The following is a 13,382-nucleotide window of genomic DNA, read 5'->3' on the forward strand; positions in this document are numbered from 1 at the left end:
TACTGATTCAGTTTATTTGCCAGTTATTGGTCTATTCAAAGTTTCTATTTCTTCCGGTTTCAGTTTTGGTAATTTATATGTTTCTAGGAATTTATTGATTTCTTGTAGGTTGTCTAATTTGTTAGCATTATAATTTTTCATAATCTCTAATAATTGTATTTCTCTGGTATTGCTTGTTACTTCTTTTCTCTCATTTATTTTTTTTTTTTTACTTTGAGTCCTTTGTCTTTTTTCCTTGATAACGCTGGGTAGAGCTTTATCAATTTTGTTGTTCTTTTAAAAGAACCAGCTCCTGGTTTCATTGATCTGTTCTATTGTTTTTTTTTTTTTTTTTTTTTTTTTAGTTTCTGTATCATTTATTTCTGCTCTAATCTTTATTTCCTTCTGCTGGTTTTAGGTTTTGTTTGTTTTTCTTTTACTAGCTCCTTTAGGTGTAAGGTTAGGTTGTTTATTTGAAAAATTTCTAGCATCTTGAGATATACCTATATTGATGTAAGCTCTCCTCTTAGAACCACTTTCGCTTCCTCGCAGTGGTTTTGGACCAGTGTATTTTCATTTTCCTTTGTTTCCATGTCCTGTTTTATTTCTTCTTTGATTTCTTGGTTGACCCATTCATTGTTTAGTAGCATGTTACTTAACCTCCATGTATTTGTGGTGTTTCCAGATTTTTTCTTGTGGTTGACTTCTAGTTTCATAGTGTTGTGATTAGAAAATACGCATGGTATGAGTTCCATCTCTTTTAATTTGTTAGGGCTTGTTTTGTGGGCTGATGTGAAGATAAGTTGTTTTATTATTAAAGTAAATGGCAATTGAAATTTAATGTTATTTCCTTCAGATTTTTATATTCCTAGAATTTTGTAGATGAATCTGAAGTCCCATTTGAACTGTTTTTAGTCTATATTGATTAGTGTGGCTTTAGTTCATTCATTTAACTGCTTATAGTATTGTGTTATATCAACATACAGTCTATTCTGGTTTTTTTTTGTGAATAATTGTGTTATTTCCAAATTTTCTCTAGTGGAAGCAGTGCTGAAGTTTGTCCATTCTTTGTTCATATTTTTAGCGGCCATGTTCAACACAAACTTTCTCATAACTTTATAATATTTGCCTGATATATCCTACGTTTTTAAAGATATTTACCATTTTAACTATTTTTAAGTGTATAATTAATTGCCTTTAGGTACATACATTGGCATTCTTGTACAATCCTTATCACTCTCTATTTCCAGAACTTTTTCATCATTTCCAACACAAAACTGTACCCATTAAATAGTAACTGTGTATTACATCCCCATTCCAGTCCTGTAATGTGCTTTCTGTCTCTATGAATTTAACTATTTTAGGAACCTCAACTATGTGGAATTATACAATATTTGTCCTATTGCTGTGTCTGGCTTATTCATTTAATATAAGGTTTTCAGAGTTCATTTATTTTATAGCATGTGTAAGAATTTGATTCCTTTTGGGGGAATATCATTCCTTTTATTTCACATGTCTGTTGTGTTTTATTGTTTCATTTATATATCTTTGATGGAATTTGGTTATTTGTACCTTTTGGCTCTTATAAATAATGCTGGTATGAATGTTGTTGTGTAAGTTCCTCCTTTCATTTCTTTTAGATATATACTTGGAGGTGGAATTGCTGGGTCATATGGCAGTTCCATGTTTAACTTTTTGAAGTATTACCATACTGTTTTTCTCCAGTGCTTCAACCATTCGATATTGCTACCAGCAGTACATTCAGGGTTCCAGTTTCTCCACATCCTCATCATGACTTGTTATTTTCCATTTTTTTGTAATATAAATGGGTGCAAAATTGTATCTCATTTTGGTTTTGATTTGCTTTTCCCTAATGATTAGCAATGTAGAGCCTGTTTTTGTGTGCTCATTGGATATTTGTACATCTTCTTGAAAAATTTCTATTTAAGTCATTTGCCTATTTTTAAATTTTGTTGTTGAGTTCCAGGATTTTCTTATGTATTCTGGATACCAATACCATTTCATATATATGATTTGGAAATATTTTCTCATATTCTCTGGGTTGTCTTTTCACTCTCTTGATGGTGTCCTTTGATGCACAGAAGGTACTCATTTTGATGCACAGAAGGTATTCATTTTGATGAAATCCAGCTTTTTTTTTTTTTTTCTTTTGTTGCATTGTACTTTTGGTGTTGTATTCAAGAAATCATGAAATGCAATGTCATGAAGATTTTTTTCCTATCTTTTCTTCCGGTAATTTAATAGTTTTAGCTATTATGTTTAGTTCTTTGATGCATTTTGTATTAATTTTTATATGTGATGTCAGGCAAGGGTCCAGCTTCATTCTTTGGCATGTGGATATCCAGTTTTCCCAGCACTATTTGTTGAAAGAGCTGCCCTTTCTCGATTGATCTTGCTGCCTTGTTAAAAAATCATTGACCATATCTACACAAGGTTTTAGTTTTGGATTTTCTATTCCATTGGTCTATATGTTTGTCCTTATGTCAATACCACACCGTTTCGATTATTTTAGCTCCGGTGTTAGTTTTGAAATCAAGAAGTGTGAGTTCTCTTTCTTCTTTTTCATGATTGTTATGGTTTTTTGGGATTAAGTGTGAGTTCTCTAACTTTCTTCTTTTTCATGATTGTTCTGGTTTTTTGGGATTCCAGGAGTTTCTCCATGAATTTTAGGATGGGTTTTTCTATTTTTGCAAAAAATGCTGTTGGGATTTTGATAGGAGTTGAAATGAATCTCTAGGTGGTTTGTGGAGTATTGTTATTTTAACAATATTAACTTTTTCTAATCCATCAACACAGGGTATCTTTCCATTTATTTGTGTTTAATTTTTTTCAGCAGTGAAAACAGTGCTGTTTTGCAATTTCCAGTGCATAAATCTTTTGCCTCCTTGGTTAAATTAATTCTAAAATATTTAATTGTTTTCAATGCTATTGTAAATGGAATTGTTTTCTTAATTTCCATTTTGGACTATTCATTGTTAGTGTATAGAAATGCAACTGGTTTTTGTGTGTTGATTTTGTATCCACTAACTTTACTGAGTTTGTTTATTGGCTGTCTCAGATTTTTTGTGATCTATTTAAGGTTTTCTACATAGAAGATGCCATCTTGTGAATAGAGATAATGTAACTCCCATTTGGATAATAATATTTTTATCAGTGCTATTTTAAACAATCATGATGTGAACAAAAATTTTAAATTACTTACTGTTCATTTTTCCATTAAAAAAACCATTTTGGTCAATGTGATCATACTCATGATCATATAACCAAATTTCAGAGTCTGTGTCGTCCATTGTTGTGTCTTAAACACAGGTAGATGAATGAGTTGCAAGTGAAAAATAGTTTTGTAAGACATTATCATTGAAGGAAAGTGGGTAATGAATACACAGAATCTTTCTTAAAACTGCATGTGAATCTACATTTATCTTATAATAAAAAATTCAGTTTAAAAAGTGGTTAGTTCCTCTATGCATAAACATCTCCAAAATAATAGTACAAAAGAATACACATAAAATATTTGGTATCCCACAGTTCCTCCTGGAAAAAAAATAAAGCAGTAAACATTCAAGGGAAAGAACACAGCCCGTAGTTAAAAATATTGACATCAGGACTCAAAATTTGTCTAAAATCTAGTCATTCATGATATGGTTATTTTACAGGAAGAATTAAATTTTTCTTGATCCACTTGCAGATAGGCAGGTCAGATTTCAGTAGTCATCTGCATCAAGCCACTGTTGAAATTGTGTGACTGTAAGCATGAAGGCTGAACACATTGTTCCTCAGTGGAGATTTTTAACCACTTTTAAAGGATGGTTTAGTGGGCGCCTGGGTGGCTCAGTTGGTTAAGCGACTGCCTTCGGCTCAGGTCATGATCCCGGAGTCCTGGGATCGAGTCCCACATCGGGCTCCCGGCTCGGCGGGGAGCCTGCTTCTCCCTCTGACCCTATCCCCTCTCATGCTGTTTCTCTCTCTCTCTCTCTCTCTCAAATAAATAAATAAATAAAATCTTAAAAAAAAAAAAATAAATAAAAAAAAAATAAAGGATGGTTTAGTGGAGATTTTTAACCACTTTTAGAGGATGGTTTTAAGGACTTATTTAGCATGTACAGTTAAGTAATGTATATAGTACTGGTTGAGTCAGCTTCATATTTTGGTAGAGAGAGGAAGAGAGTGACAACCATGTCTAGATCTAATAAAACATATCATTTGCAATAGTTCACAATTATAAAACTGGTAAGTTAATGTGTGTGGTTTTGCCTTAGGAAGATTGTTCACTTCACAAAAGGATTGGTTAATGTTGCCTTTTTAAATAGTTGATTTTGGTGTGTTTAAAATACCATTTCCACAAATGACACTTACACAATTACAAGGATCATCTCTGAAAGTGCGATTCTAAAAATGAGGCAGATTTCAAAAACTGACATCAGAGCTTTTATATGCAGATGAGTATTTCCCTTCTAAGTATTCACTTTAGGAGGCCATGCTGATATCAGTGATGTCATTCCTTAGGACATCCTTTTGTAACCCATTTAGAAGGCATGCAAGAAAATAAATCTGCAGGAATACTTCAGATTTTGGCAAAAACTAATTTTACCCAATTTGATAACTCACCACATTTGATTCTAAATGACATTTGGCTATTTCTAAAAATCCCATCCACTCTCAACAAGAGAAGATCAATGGGCAAAATTTTTTAAGTATCATTTTTTTTTCTTTTACCACTTGGCTTCTACCTGGTCTCATAATTTATAATACACACATGTTTATGTCTAAAAGTGCTATCCTTCACAGAAGGAAAGATTTCTACTGATTGTATCCAATTGTTTTAATTTTTGCATTTGGTGATACTAATATTAAAGGGTTATGGTGATTTATCCATAGTCCTGACCTTGGCCAGCTACAGCATGAATTCATGTGATCACTGGCTTTGTGGTTGGATTTCTGTGAATTCTAGGAATGAGTGAGCAAATCGTTATTCTGCCAGTTTGCTATATGCTCTTTTCTAAAGAACAACTTTTTTGCTCTTTGTAATCTGTTGATGGGACAAGATGTAGAATGACATCATTCATTCTTATTTTTGAATTTTGGTTACAAGGAGTTTTGTGTGCCATTGGTAGACATGTAGCATCTTTTTCTCTGGTTCCATTTTCTAATTTAAGATTAAGGACTCTGAGTAACTCGACAATTTTTCATACATCTAAGTGTTTTCGAAAGCAAGGTTATGGCAAAAAGTAGAAATCATACCAAGTCTTGGTACCTTTATTGTAGAGGCAAGTTTGTTGCAGAATTTTGTTAAAAAAACAAACAAACAAAAAACCAAAAACCCTCTTCATTGAAACAAAACCACCAAAATTCCACATAGTAATGTCTGTTATATCTCATTTCTTTTTCCTTCCCTTAATATCCTGGGTTCTCTCTAGCCAAACATAGGAAAATGGTGCAGAGGGGACTATTGCCCTTGGGGTGGGCCCAGTGCACTGCTTGAATGGGGATGGTGCCTGGCCCAGGAAGCACCAACGCAGCTGTTACCCGATTCAGTGTTTTAATTTGCATTCTGTTAATTCTTAGTGAGGTTGCAGTGCTTTTTCTCCCAATTTTTTGTTACCCAGTTGTATTCCCTTTTCAAAAATTGTTTCTTTTATTCATTTATCTACTAAGACTTGAGTATTTTTAAAAAATATGAGGATGTTTTTATCTCCTTATTTTCAAATTATTTGCCTTTTACATTTTGGTTATGGATATCTTTGGAAGTGTATGCACAAGTTTTTTTTTATGTAAATACATAGGTATGTTCTTGAATTTCTTCTTCTGTTTGCATTTTTTATTGAGAAAATTTAAATAAAATTCACTATTTAAATCAATTTAGTTTATAAGTCAGTTTTTTTTTTTAGAAAATGTACAGTATTGTGCAACTGTCATACTTTGTAATTCTAGAACATTTTCATTGCCCCAAAAAGTAGCCCATATCTCCCAATACCCCACTTCCGCCGTCCCCTGGCAATCACTGATCTTAATGTCTCTATAGAATTGCCTATTCTGGACATTTCATATATATATACAGGGAATCATCCAATGTGTGGCATTTTGTATTTGCCTTTTTTAGCATAATGTTTCCAAGTGTCATCCATGTTTTAGCATGGGTGTATATTTTATTCCTTTTTATCGAGACCTAATATTCCATTGTTTATTTAACAGTTGGTAGACATTTGGGTACTTTCTACTTTTTTAGCTGTTACGAATATTGCTGCTATGGACATTTGTGTACAGTATTTGTGTGGATATATGATTTCATTGTTTTGGATATATATCTAGGAATGGAATTACTGAGTTATTTGGTAACTCTTTAACTTTTTGAGTTACTACTAAACTTTTTCACAATGACTGCATCATTTTACATCTCCATCAGCAATATATGTGGATTCCAGTTTCTCTACACCCTTGCCAACCCTTATTTTTCATTTAAAAAATTATATCCACCCTAATGAATGTAAAATAGTATCTTGTGGTTTTGATTTGCATTTTTCTAATGACTAATAATCTTGAACATTTTTCATGTTTTACTGGCGCTTTGTATATCTTCTATGGAGAAGTGTATATCTATGTCCTTTGCCCATTTTATTTTTAGATTTTATTTATTTGAGAGAGAATGAAAGAAAGAGAGAGCATGAGAGGGTGGAAGGTCAGAGGGAGAAGCAGACTCCCGGCTGATCAGGGAGCCTGACAGGGGATTCGATTCTGGGACTCTAGGATCGTGACCTGAGCTGAAGCAGTCGCCTAACTGACTGAGCCACCTAGGCATATCCATGTCCTTTGCCCATTTTTAAATTGGGTCCTTTCTCTTTTTATTGTTAAATTATAAAAATTCTGTATTAAAAGGTTATAAATCCTTTAAAGAGATATATCATCTTATTTGAAGGATATATATTATGCAAAAGGATATTAATACCTTTTCAGATATATGATTTGAAAATAGTTTTCTTTAGTTGTATGGTTCATCTCTTCACTTTCTTGATGGTATCTTTTGATACACAAAAGTTTTGAATTTCAATCAAGTCAGTTTTATCTATTTTCCCTTGTTTAAGTTTAGGAAATCCTGTATTAGAAATGGGATATATGTTTGGTGCATTCTTTTAAGGTTTTAGCTTTTATAAATCTGTTGGATTACAGATGTACCTATTATATAACTTAGCAGGATATGCTGTAACAATTTAGTTAATTAAATATTTCCCTGGGAATCTGTGAGCTCTTCTAAGTCCTGTTTTAGATTTTCTTCATCTTTTTGTCATTTATACAATTATTCTGTGACAAGCAGAAGATAGAGTGATTAAAAAAAATACAGAAGCCTTCCAGAGAGTGTTTAGTAAATATATTTGATATATTAGTCAATTGTTATTTTAAATGATGTAAAGCAAAATCACTCAGCATTTTACTCATGTTTTCAAATCCTCAATGAAATAATGAAAATTCGTTTTCTTTTACTTTTATTTTGAATATGCATTCTTTCAGACCACTTACAGTATAGGTATGTTTTCAGTTTGTTAGAAGTTTACATTTGATTAAATAGGTGACAGGCTAATTAAAGAAGTTCTTTAAATTTTTGTTTTGATAGTGAAAGCAAGTTGAATACATTGGTGCAGAAGCTTCATGACTTCCTGGCACACTCATCAGAAGAATCTGAAGAAACAAGTTCTCCTCCAAGACTTGTGATGAACCAAAGCACAGGTAAATTGAGAAATAATGTGCAATATCTTCTAGTCTATTTTCCATTTAGTTTTGGGAGGGAGCAGCTATTGAAGGCTTTATTAGCCCTTCTGAATCTAGTGTTTAGCTAATATCTGATATTGGAGATTTTAATTTAGATAAGTAATGTAAGTTGTATGGTTATAGGTGCTTAGAGAAGGATGCACTATGGTTTTATGCGTTAATGGAGATATCTTACAGTATGGGTGATAAATGTTCACTACGAAAAATAGGTAGTATTAGAAGAGGTGGGAGCAGTGTAGAAATGTATTATTTTAGTTATTTGAGTATTATGAGTTAATTTTTTACGTTGTTTGATAACTTCTCTGAGTAGAATTGGTGAATTTTTTTAATAAAAAAGACTCAATACCTCCTTTCCACCTCCTTTTCTCTTTTTAAAAAGTGTCCTGTATCATGTGATGATCACTTTTGAGGTTTTCAAGGGTAGCTACATATATAAGAGCTGAACACACACACACACATAAACACACACACACACACAAGTGCATGTGCACCACAAATACAGTATGTATACAAAGTGTAAGAGTGGTAGACCACCGTGAGAAGTTCAACCATATATGTAATTAGAATCCCATAAGGGGAGAAAAGATAGAATGGGTCAAAAACCTAGCTGAGCATTTTCTGGAAGTGACGAAAGGCATCAAGCCATAGATTCATGAAACTCTGTGAACCTCAAGCAGGATAAATACAAAGAAAACTATAGCTAGATATATCATAATTAAACTCCTAAAGGACAAAAAACCAAGAGAAAAACTTAACAAGCAGAGGAAAAATATCATTGCTTTCAAAGGAACAGCAATAACAATGATAGCACAGTTAGCAACATGAATGATAGAAACTACATGATAATGAAATGATTTCTTTAAAGTACCAAATGAAAATAATTGCCATCTTGGAAGTGTATATTCAGTGAAAGCATCTTTCAAAAGTGAAAGTGGAATTAATATAGACAAAAAGTGAGAACTCCATCATGTCAGTAGACCTACAATAGATGAAATAGTAAAGGGATTTCTTAAATCAGAAGGAAAATAATCTGAAATGGCAACACCAAAATATAGGAAGTATTGGATAATGGGAAGGGTAAGTAGGTGGGTGAAACTAAATATATAGTGTTATCTAATCCATAGTCTTTATTCTTTTTTTTTTTTTTAAATTTTATTATGTTATGTTAGTCACCATACAGTACATCATTAGTTTTTGATGTAGTGATCCACGATCCATTGTTTTCATATAACACCCAGTGCTCCATGCAGTATGTGCCCTCCTTAATACCCATCACCGGGCTAACCAATCCCCCCTCCCCCCTCCCCTCTAAAACCCTGTTTGTTTCTCAGGTCCATATCGCTCATGGTTCATCTCTCCCTCCAATTCCCCCTGCCCATTTTTCCCTTCCTTCTCCTAATGTCCTCCATATTATTCCTTATGTTCCACAAATAAGTGAAACCATATGATAATTGACGTTCTCTGCTTGACTTATTTCACTTAGCATAATCTTCTCCAGTCCCATCCATGTGGATGTAAAAGTTGGGTATTCATCTTTTCTGATGGCTGAGTCATATTCCATTGTATATATGGACCACATCTTCTTTATCCATTCATCTGTTGAAGGGCATCTCGGCTCTTTCCACAGTTTGGCTATTGCAGACATTGCTGCTATGAACATTGGGGTGCATATGGCCCTTCTTTTCACTACATCTGTGTCTTTGGGGTAAATACCCAGGACTGCAATTGCTGGGTCATAGGGTAGCTCTATTTTTAAGTTTTTGAGGCACCTCCACACTGTTTTCCAAAGTGGCTGTACCAACTTGCATTCCCACCAACAGTGTAAGAGGGTTCCCCTTTCTCCACAACCTCTCCAACATTTGTTGTTTCTTTCCCTGTCCATTTTTGCCATTCTAACTGGTGTAAGGTGGTATCTCAGTGTGGTTTTGATTTGGATTTCCCTAATGGCTAATGATGATGAACATTTTTTCATGTGTCTGTTAGCCATTTGTATGTCTTCTTCAGAGAAGTGTCTGTTCATCTCTTCTGCACACTTTTTGACTTGATTATTTGTTTTTTGGGTGTTGAGTTTGAGAGGTTCTTTATAGATCTTGGATACCAGCCCTTTATCTGTAGTGTCATTTGCAAATATCTTCTCCCATTCTGTGGGTGGCCTCTTTGTTTTGTTGACTGTTCCCTTTGCTGTGCAGAAGCTTTTTATCTTGATGAAGTCCCAAAAGTTCATTTTTGCTTTTGTTTCACTAGCTTTTGGAGATGTATCTTGAAAGAAGTTGCTGTGGCCGATGTCAAAGAAGTTACTGCCTATGTTCTCCTCTAGGATTTTGATGGATTCCTGTCTCACATTGAGGTCTTTCATCCCATAGTCTTTATTCTTAATTCAAAAATTAACCGAACAGTTTTTTTATAGGTAAATTTTTCCTCCCAAGTCAAGTATCCACTTGAAGATAACATATATAGATAGCATATGGTTGTCTTGTCTCTTTAGTCTTTTTATTTTTATTTTATTTTTTAAAAGATTTTATTTATTTATTTGAGAGAGTGCGCACTCGAGAGCAGAGTGGGAGGGAGAGGAAGGGGGAAGGAGTCTCAAGCAGACTCTGTGCCGATGGATTATGGGCTTGGCTCGATCTCACCACCCATGAGATCATGATCTGAGCTGAAACCAAGAGTTGGATGCTTAACTGACTGAGCTACCCAGGTGCCCCTCTTTAGTCCTTTTAAATCTAAAACCATTTCTTTGTCTGTTGGAGCCATGATACTTTTGAAACGTACAGGTCTGTATAGTGACCGTTGATATGAATTTGTCTGATTAGTTATAATTAGATTCAGGTTATTTATTTTTATTGGGGTTAATATGTGGTATTGTGTTCTTGTCATTACATCATACCACAAGGCACATGATGTAATTTTCTTTTTTTTTTAAAGCTTTATTTTTTTTAAAGATTTTATTTATTTGACAGAGAGCACACATAAGCGCGCAAGCAGGGGGAGTGGCAGGCAGAGGGTGAGGGAGAAGCAGGCTCCTCATTTAGTAGAGACCCCGACTTGGGGCTCAGTCCCAGGACCCTGGGATGATGGATGACCTGAACCGAAGGCAGACGCTTACCTGACTGAGCCACCCATGCACCCCTGTAATTTTTTCTTTTATTAGTGATGTTAACTTAGCTTACTTGACTGTGGTTGTTATGCTAGATTAATCCACTATAAACTTATGATTTATTCCTTTGTAACTAATAAGTAATTTGTAGGATATTACTGTGAAACTATTTAGGTATTCTTTTTCACGATCAAAAGTTAACTTATGTGTTTTCTATTGCACATAACCACAAACATGGCATCTTATAATGATCCAGATGTATTTTTTCACAGTTCTGTAGGTCAGGAGTCCAGTGAGCCTTTCTGGGCTCTCCTCAGGGTATCACAAGGCTAAAGTGAAAGTGTCTTTGAGACTATGTTCCTTTCTGAAAGCTCTGTGGAAAAATCCATTTCTGTGCTCATTTAGGTTGTTCGCAGAATTCAAGTCCTTGTGGTTATAGGTCTAAGGTTCCCATTTCTTTCTGGCTGTTGGTCAGGATCCTCTCTCTTAGCTTAAGGCTGTTTGTATTTCTTCTCACATGGCCCCCTCCATATTCAAAGCCAGCACGTTGAGTCTTTCTCATGCTTTGAATCTCTTTTGCTTGCTTCTTCAGCCATCATCTGGAGAAATTTACCTACTGTTAAGGACTCATGTGATTACACTAGCCAAATCCCTTTCACCCCTTCCTCCAATTTTTAAGGTCGATGGTGCTATTTTATATAGTACAGTCATGGCAGTAGCATTTCCTCACATTCATAGGTTCTGGAGATTAGGGAGCATGAAATCTTGGGCGCCATATGTAGAAAATCGTACTGCAGTATCCATTCATGATTCTTGGCTAAATGATATATTACATTGATGGGTTCCAAATGCTGAATAATCTATTATTACATCTTTTAGTTGATGTATTACTGTAAGTATACGGGAGGGCTTTACATTCTATTTTCTCTTCATTTGTTTAATTTGTATATACTAATATTCTTTCTTTATTCATTAATATCTCTATATTTATTTCAGTGTTCTTTTGTATCACTGGTGGCAAGTGGGAGCCCCTTCGATATGGCTCCTGCTGACCTTTTTACAAATCATCATCTTAGAGCACTTCATTACTTTCTGCCCTCACAAGATCTTGAATGTGTATTTTGCACTGTCCTTTACCTGGCCCAGATATCAGTTATTTCTCCAAGGAGTTCCACTTCCTTTTAGTGAGATACTGTATTTAGAAACCAAGATCTGGTTGTACAGTGTTCTCATTGCCACCGGGACATCTTTGGTTACATGCCCTTTCACAGAGAAAATGGATATATGTGTTAATATTTTCATGAGTTGATATTGATACTTTTATTTTTTAATTAATTTATTTTTAAATTCCAGTATAACTAACCTTACAGTTTTATATTATTTTCAGGTGTACAATATAGTGATTCAACAATTCCATACATTAAGAGTACTCTTAGTCCCCTTTACTTGCTTCACCTACGCATCTGCCCTCTGGTAACCACCAGTTTGTTCTCTTTTGTTTGTTACTTTTTTTTGTTTGTTTTGTTTCTTAAATTCCACATATGAGTAAAATCATGTATCTGTCTTTATCTGACTGGCTTATTCTGCTTAGCACTATATCCTTTAGATCTATCCATGTTATTGCAAATGGTAAGATTTCATTCTTTTTTATGACTGAGTAATATTCCATTGTATATACATACCACATTGTCTTTATTCATCTATTGATGGACACTTGGGTTGCTTCCATATATTGGCTATTGTAAATAATACTTCAGTAAACATAGGTGTGCACATACCTTTTCAAATTAGTGTTTTTGTATTTTTGGGATAAATATCCAGTAGTGGAATTACTGGATCATATGGTAATAATATTTTTAATTTTTTGAGGAACCTCTATATGGTTTTCAACAATGGCTGTACAGTTTGCATTCCCGGCAACAGTGCACAAGAGTTCCTTTTTCTTCACATCCTTGCCAACACTTGTGGTTTCTTGTGCTTTAAATTTCATCCATTCTGACAGGTGTGAGTTGATATCTCATTGTGGTTTTGATTTGCATTTCCTTGACGAGTGATGTTGAGCATCTTTTCATGTTGGCCATCTGTATGTATTCTTTGGAAAAATGTCTGTTGATGTCCTTTGCCCATTTTAAAATTGGATTATCTGTGGGGTTTTTTGGTGTTGAGTTGTGTAAGTTCTTTATATATTTTGGATACTAACCCATATTGGGTATATCATTTGCAAATATCTTTTCCCACTCAGTAGGTTATCTTTTAGTTTTGTTGATTGTTTCCTTTGCTGTGCAGAAGCATTGTATTTTGATGTAGTTTATTTTTGCTTTTGTTTCCCTTGCCTCAGAAGACACATCTAGAAAAATGTTGCTATGGTGGATGTCAGAGAAATTACTGTCTGTGCTCTCTTCTAGGATTTTTATGGTTTCAGGTCTCACATTTAGGTCTTTAATGCATTTTGAGTTTATGTCTGTGTATGGTGTCAGAAAGTGGTCCAGTTTCATTATTCTCAAATTTTTATTTGCATGTTGCT

The 13,382-nt window shown here is 34.1% G+C and overlaps 1 protein-coding gene across 6 annotated transcripts in view; it reads left to right on the forward strand.

Moving 5' to 3' along the window:
• Nucleotides 1-13,382, forward strand: part of LOC118544892 (transcriptional regulator ATRX) — a 303,532-nt gene that overhangs the window by 50,139 nt on the left and 240,011 nt on the right. For all 6 annotated transcript variants that reach the window (XM_078064338.1, XM_078064341.1, XM_078064339.1 and 3 more), the window contains one exon: nucleotides 7,607-7,719. In XM_078064338.1, the coding sequence (XP_077920464.1) occupies nucleotides 7,607-7,719 (113 nt within the window). The remainder of the gene's footprint in view (nucleotides 1-7,606; nucleotides 7,720-13,382) is intronic.

The sequence above is a fragment of the Halichoerus grypus genome, chromosome X, assembly GCF_964656455.1.
Source record: "Halichoerus grypus chromosome X, mHalGry1.hap1.1, whole genome shotgun sequence".
Lineage (NCBI taxonomy): Eukaryota > Metazoa > Chordata > Mammalia > Carnivora > Phocidae > Halichoerus > Halichoerus grypus.